Raw genomic sequence first — 7,259 nt, 5'->3', positions numbered from 1 at the left:
TATTATTGTACTATCTATTAATATTCAATGACTAGGAATTATATCAGCACATTTTCCTTCATTACACAATACAAATCTTAAGGTCATATATTTATTTTTTGCAGGAACAAGATAGTGGCCTCCAACTACTGAACCTCCTCCTTGCTTGTGCTGAGGCGGTATCCAATGAAGACTACATGCTAGCTAGAAGATATCTCCACCACCTGAATAGAGTCGTCAGCCCCCTTGGCGACTCCATGCAAAGAGTTGCGTCCTGTTTCACTGAGGCCCTAAGTGCTAGGCTAGCTGCAACCCTTACAACTAAACCTAGTACCTCCTCTTCAAAAGCCTTCTCTCCTTTCCCTCCAAACTCCATGGAAATTCTCAAAATTTACCAAATACTTTACCAAGCTTGCCCTTACGTAAAGTTTGCTCATTTCACTGCTAATCAAGCAATTTTTGAGGCCTTTGAAACTGAAGAACGTGTTCATGTTATTGACCTAGACATTCTTCAAGGCTATCAATGGCCAGCTTTCATGCAAGCCCTAGCAGCTAGACCTGGTGGCGCTCCATTCCTCCGAATAACTGGAGTTGGATCCTCTATGGAGAATGTTAGAGAGACCGGTCGGTGCTTGACAGAACTAGCTCATTCTCTTCATGTTCCATTTGAGTACCACCCAGTTGCTGAAGAACTCGTAGACCTTAAACCACACATGTTCAATAGAAGGGTTGGTGAGGCTCTTGCTGTTAACTCTGTTAACCGGCTCCACCGTGTCCCCGGGAATTGCCTGGGGAACCTATTAGCAATGATCCGTGACCAAGCGCCAAACATAGTAACAGTAGTTGAGCAAGAAGCAAGCCATAACGGACCATACTTCTTAGGTAGGTTCCTGGAGGCATTGCACTATTATTCAGCAATTTTTGACTCTTTGGATTCAACTTTTCCGCCAGATTCTTCACAAAGGGCAAAAGTGGAGCAGTACATATTTGCTCCAGAGATAAGGAACATAGTGGCATGTGAGGGAGCAGAGAGGTTTGAGAGACATGAGAGGCTTGAGAAATGGAGGAAGCTAATGGAAGGGAAAGGGTTTAAGGGGGTGCCACTGAGTGCAAATGCAGTGACTCAGTCCAAGATCTTATTGGGCTTGTATTCCTGTGATGGGTACAGATTGACAGAGGACAAAGGCTGCTTGCTCTTGGGGTGGCAAGATAGAGCCATACTTGCTGCTTCTGCATGGAGATGCTGATCTTAATCAATCTTCTTTCCTTTTCACGTACGTGTATGTGCAAGCTCCTGTTATCCACAGACTTTTTATATGTATTGTTTGTCTAAAGTAAATCCATACAAGAAAAACAAGGTAGATGCCAAAGAATCAACTAAGGTCAAAAAAAGGGATAAGAGGAATGATCAATGATGTGTGTACTCTGTTTGTTTTATAGGGAAAAAGATCTTCTTTTCTTTTTTTTTCTTTTTTGATTCGCTAGGATTAGGTCAAACACCATTTAATTCATTTATCTACTATTTCCTGTTTGAATAATGAGAAGATAATTGTTTTATTGGATACAGGATCTGGACTCCAGAATATCATTCCCGCCCTAGATGTCGTGCCCATTGGACTATGCACACCTTCTCGAGATTGATGGTGAGATGAGGACGAATCCACTCCTTTCTTTAACAGATTTTACGTGGAAGGGAACGCTGACATGCATCCATCAGGCACTCTGCTTAATTAAGATTGTGATGCCATCAACTTTGTATTTTAATCTCATTAATGCCATGATTACAACAAAAGTTATGGGGCACACAATCATTTTTCCCGTACATAATGACAATCAGCAAAACCCTTCTCTCTTCCCCCACATGAGCTCTTCCTACAAGGTTGATTTCCATTCCCTTGTAAATGTGATTTGGTTTTTTTTTTTTATTAAAATAATATATTTTTTGATTTTTTTAAAATTATTTTTAATACCAAGGAAAACACAAAAAAACAATAATTTGAAATAAATAATATATATATTTCAATTTTTTCAAATACAATTTTAAAAAACAAAAACAAACATATCTTCAACTAATAAGAAAAAGACACAAGTTCTCCCCACCTTGATATTGCCTGGTCAGAAAATGTGCGTCTGATTCCTTACATGTGGTCACAAGCTGCAAGAGCAGAATTGAGTGGTCTCACAAATAACAGCACATCGGAATTCAACCAGTGGCCAATTTAAGTCGTTCTACTTAATTATAAGATTTCAGCGAAGATCAAACCCGTAAGCCTTGTATAAAATAAATATAAAATGAGAGTGCAGGCTTGCAGCTATAAAAATACATAAACACCCATTTATAGTGTAAATACATCACCAGCACACTGTTACACGGGGATGCCCTCAAACAAACATGTAGAGTGAGATGAGGGATGGCATCATTTTACAAGTTATTGTCTTCCCAGTAACTGATTTCCATCGCCATGAGATCCTAGGAACTTCGAGGCGACCTCACAAGCTTAAACCTTCAAGGAGCCCGACTCCCTTATAATATGGAACATGAACAGAACTTTTTTCTTGGGGCATCGTCTACCTTCTTCTCTGTTCAGACAAACAAACAACATAAGTTTGAACTTGTATAAAGCACATTGGAGGAGAGAGGAGAAGAAAAAAAAAACTCTAATTACAGCTGTATCCTATTACAGATCGGAGTTTTCATCTGAATGAAAATCAAGATTTGATAACATCTTTTCATGACAATTTTAGCTGAATACTGTCTCAGAAGATGTTCTCAGAGGTGTTGTTCCTCAGAAGACATGAATATGTGTCTTCAAACATAACAATATGGAAGCACATAAGAGTAGCATTTCAGAACAAGATTTTTACCGTGCATAAAGGCAACATATATTCATGTGTTAAATACTAAAACTACCTGCTTTTGCTTTGGCTAAAGATGGCTGGACAACAACATGCATGGTAATGACCCCTTTTGGGAGGTCCCCAAAAGGAACCCTACACTGGCCAACGGTCTTGTTGTTTTCCAGGATTTTCCCAGCATTTATCAGTTTGACATCATTTGCTGCCTTCGGTGCAATTTTTTTATCTAAGACAAGTCAAAAGTTTTAGATCTGTAGTTAGAAAACAGAGATTAAGAACAATGTATCTCTTACTTGACAAAGTAGAATAAGTTAAATGCCAAAGAAAAAATGAATACTACTTGCTTCAAAGAAACCATATCATCCTAGTAAAAGGAAACGGCTAACATTTTATTTAAAGGGGATATCCAATTTCTACAGAGCCTAAAAAATGAGGGGGGGGGGGGGGAGTTATAATTGTAACCACCATGAACTTGATCTTTAAGCATATTTATCATCCACGCTTACAATTGAAAAGTCTACTCACCAATCAAATGGCAACAAGAAAGATGCTTAGTGTATGGGTTTTCTGTCCAAAAGCACCCAACTAAAGGCAAGTATTACACTCAATGCAAAGCAAAGACAGAACCAAGTCAGACCTAGAATTGTGCTAACTATAGCATAGAATGAAATGCTTCAGAGCACACAAGATTCCAATAATATATTCTATCTACTTTTGAAATTATATTTTTTTTGTAGAACACAGACTCTAATAAGGACACTGCCACACTGGAGGGCACAAGACACATCAAGGGAGAACATGAACTTGGTGCCAACTCAAGGTCATCATATTACATTTGTAAATCAGAAGATGCACATGATGCACTCTATAGAACTTAAAGGCAGTTGACTGTAGCTGAAAGTCAAATTACATTTATCCACAAGTATGACACATGCACCCAATTTTGGTGTATAGAATTTCCCTGGGCATATCAAAATTTGGCAAACCAGCTCTAAGAGTAATTTATTCCATGCATGATATTTGCATTGGAGGATGATAATGAATTGTCCTCATCAATAATCAAGTCAGAAGTGCCACAGCTTCCTTTTTCTAATATGGTTTGATTTGAAGAGATTAGAAAAATATTTGCAATTGGGTAACAAGCTTACTTCAAGAAAATATCAAAGAGGCTTAAACCCTGTCCTCACTAAGCAGTACCCTCAATATTAACAGTCGACATAAATCGATATAAAGAGTAGGGGAAGTTACGCGTGCAGAGAAGAACAGAAAAGAAAGAACCAATGCCTCTATACTTAAATGGGATCCAATTATAATGGTCTTGTCAGAAAAGCACGGTGCATGAAGAGGATTGGTAACAGCATAGTAAAACTTTGACGAAAGAGATGATCCAATATCATTGACACGATATCTCTAAGAGCATGATTATTGAATACTCACTCAATGCTTGAGAAAAAGAGTCCTTTGCTTGGTGAGAAGAAGCAAGAAAATCTATTTCATAACTTGCATCAAAGTGAAGGTAGAAATAGCAAAGGATGCCAAACAAGAGTGGGACCTAAGGACATACAACCTTGTTTGTATACATGGTATGTATCCGATGTCCATCCACTAAATAGCCACATATGATTTTGCTCCATAGCTTTTAACAATGACCATATGTCACATGTCACATATCAAGACAGCCTATATGTAACTGTTCCCCTGCCCCAATCAACCAAGATAAAATCAAGTAAACACAGCACCTATATATTGCCCAGAGAATGACTGGCGAACAATATTGTCTTGGTTTCCCATGCAAAAGAACAAAAAATCATATAGCACAATAACAATAAACAGTAGAAAATTAAGACAACATGTGTTGTCTAAAAGGATATTATCAGGGAAAAACTAACAAAACAAAAAGGTGCAAGTAAGTTCAAAATTAATTTCGCAAAAGAAAATGCTACTCATTTGGGTCTCTACATCCAAAACAACCTCGATCAACAGATGCTACATTTCAAACTAACAAGAATATACCAATGGGACCAGGCATATCTCATCAATATCTTAGTTGGCAGTGATAATTTCAGAAAAAATATAGCTAACTACCCATCCAACCACAAAATAAATAAATCACCATTCCAAAATACAACGCCCTCATCAAAAACATCCTCAATCAACAGAAGCTACATTTTAAACTAACAAGAAAATACCAATGGAACCAGGCATATCTCATCGATATCTTAGTTGCCAGTGATAATTTCAGAAAAACATAGCTAACTACCCATCCAACCACAAAATAAATAAATCACCATTCCAAAAATAAAATGCCCTCATCAAAGTGGAACCAGTTTGGTTCACTTGCTAGATAAGCTATCCAATTTGCGAAATTAAACAACCATATAGCATAGCAAGGAATTGTTTCAACCCTTACTAACCGAGGACTAAGCATATTACTGCAAAATGAATTAATTATTTCATCATTAGCAACGGAAATCACTGTAGCCTAAATTCTTCACACCAACCAACTGTTCAAGCCATAATAACCAACCAAGCATATAAATATACATAAAGAAAGAAAGAAAGAAATTGAGCAGAGTAAACAGACCTTTAGGCCAGTCGGCGACGATTCTTTCTTTGAGCATAGCAACAGTGGATGCAGGTGAATACCTAAAAGGACCGATATCGGATCCATCATACAATCTAAACTTGAGCTCAACTAACTCCTCTTCCTCTGGCATTTCCACCACTTACCAGAACTCACCCTTCCCAATTTTCAATCACCAATCCTCTCCTTCTCTTCTCTCTCCCTGCCTTCCTACACTACAATAATCCATCAACTAGATATTAACCAAAATCAACAATTATTTAAAATTAACAAATTAAAATACTCACCTGGAGGAGGACAAACAAGCAAATTCTTACTAGGGTTTATGAGCGCAAGCTGCGGGAGAAATTGATTGATATATAGAGATTATTAGGCCACAAATCTGAGTGGTCAAAATTGATTAATTAAGGAGTAGCTACTCTCTTTTTTTAATTTTTTTTTTCCTTCTTTCGTAAGGCCGATCGAGACTGCAGAGGGAGATTCTGAGTTGAGTTCGAAATTTTATGTCAGTGAAATTTTATTTATTTCTTTTTTTTTGGGGGGGGGCCTTGTAAGAAGAGCTGAGTTCCGATCTCCTGTATCAAGTTTCTTTTTTCTCAACGTTTATGTTACTTATTTTACGTGGAGATTGTTTATTGGTAGTGTGAAAGAGTGAGAGTAGACCTGGGTGTGTGTTATAATAGCACCGGAGGAATAACATGTTACCCTATTATTATTTTTCTTTTTTAAAATAATTTTGAAGTAAGTTATTTGCAAAATAATTTTTTTATATTATAATAACGAATATAAATGATAACGTTGGAATAAATTGATATATATTAAAAATTAACCAAAACAAATAGTGATTCAAAAACACTGTTTATACATATTTATAGGTGTTGTTCAGTGTAAAAGTGTGAAGATAATTTTACTCTTTTCACCATAAATTATTAAATTGATTATTAAGAGTATTGATATCTTTTCATAAGACTTATTAACTATTATTAAATTAATTAAGAACAAATAAGATATTTTGTATTTTTAAGTACAATAAAATAATCAGAATAATAAACTAGCGTACACGAGCTTTTTAGTATTTTTTTTTTCACATTGATTTTTTCATCATTAGGTTAGCTAAAGGACAATTGATATTTTAATAAATATAAATATTATTAAAATACAAAAAGTAGTTGGCAAGTGCCATACTTGTGCCAGAATGTTAGAGGCGTGCGCACCTTTAGTGTGGCGCATAGGACGTCTTCCAAAGGCCAAACACCAGCTTCCGCTGAGTCATTAGAAACGTTGTGGTGTCTTTTTCTTTTTGGGACAATGTGTGATAGTGTTAGGGTGATAGTGCGATGTCGATGGCCTGTTTTTTTTTCTTCTCGCACTTTTTTCTTTCCTCCTCTTAAAAATTGAGTTGGCCATGCAAAATTTTTAAATTGTCCTTAGATTTATTGAGATATCAAATTCGGTCTTTATTCTTTTTATTTTTTATTTTTGTTCTTCACTCTTTTGTAAAACTTTAATTTATTTTCAATTTCATCATTCGATCACAATTTGTGATATGATATTTTTTCAAATTTAGTCCTTATTTTTTTATTCTTTATGTTAAATTAACTTTTTCTTTTATGTCTCACCATTTAATACGATATTTGTTTTTATTTTCTTTTTCAATTTTGATCTTATTCTTTTGATTGTTTATTTTTTTATTTGGATCCTTCCATTGATTGATTTTTTTTTTCAAATTTACTCTTCAATCAAAATAAATATTTGTTTATAACCTGGTTCTTTAAGTTTACCTAATTCTTTAGGCTTTAGATTTCTCTAGAACCTTGATCTCAATGCCCTTGATCACAAC

General features: G+C 35.7%; 2 protein-coding genes across 5 annotated transcripts in view; one reads left to right on the top strand and one right to left on the bottom strand.

The window, feature by feature from the left end:
* The window catches only part of LOC7495805 (GRAS family protein RAM1), a 3,043-nt gene extending 1,201 nt beyond the window's left edge, over positions 1-1,842 (top strand). The window contains exon 2 of the mRNA XM_002298611.3: positions 105-1,842. Coding sequence (XP_002298647.1) covers positions 105-1,226 — 1,122 coding nt within the window. The 3' untranslated portion in view covers positions 1,227-1,842. The remainder of the gene's footprint in view (positions 1-104) is intronic.
* A 389-nt stretch (positions 1,843-2,231) lies between these two features.
* On the bottom strand, positions 2,232-5,978 carry LOC7495806 (membrane-anchored ubiquitin-fold protein 4). 4 transcript variants are annotated; one of them, XM_002300093.4, is made up of 4 exons: positions 5,707-5,978; positions 5,420-5,634; positions 2,891-3,061; positions 2,232-2,559 (listed from the first exon to the last, which is right to left on the bottom strand). In XM_002300093.4, the coding sequence occupies exons 2-4, from the start codon at positions 5,550-5,552 to the stop codon at positions 2,504-2,506; spliced, it is 360 nt and encodes a 119-aa protein (XP_002300129.1). In that variant the 5' UTR covers positions 5,553-5,634; positions 5,707-5,978; the 3' UTR covers positions 2,232-2,503. The 4 variants fall into 4 exon arrangements, with proteins under 4 accessions (XP_002300129.1, XP_006369833.1, XP_024467232.1 ...); XM_006369771.3 differs by having other exon boundaries at positions 5,420-5,629; positions 5,707-5,956; XM_024611464.2 differs by having other exon boundaries at positions 5,420-5,625; positions 5,707-5,956.
* Between the last annotated feature and the right edge of the window lie 1,281 nt (positions 5,979-7,259).

The sequence above is a fragment of the Populus trichocarpa genome, chromosome 1 (genome assembly GCF_000002775.5).
Source record: "Populus trichocarpa isolate Nisqually-1 chromosome 1, P.trichocarpa_v4.1, whole genome shotgun sequence".
NCBI classification, from domain to species: Eukaryota; Viridiplantae; Streptophyta; class Magnoliopsida; order Malpighiales; family Salicaceae; genus Populus; species Populus trichocarpa.
This window is presented reverse-complemented; position numbering and strand designations above follow the sequence as displayed.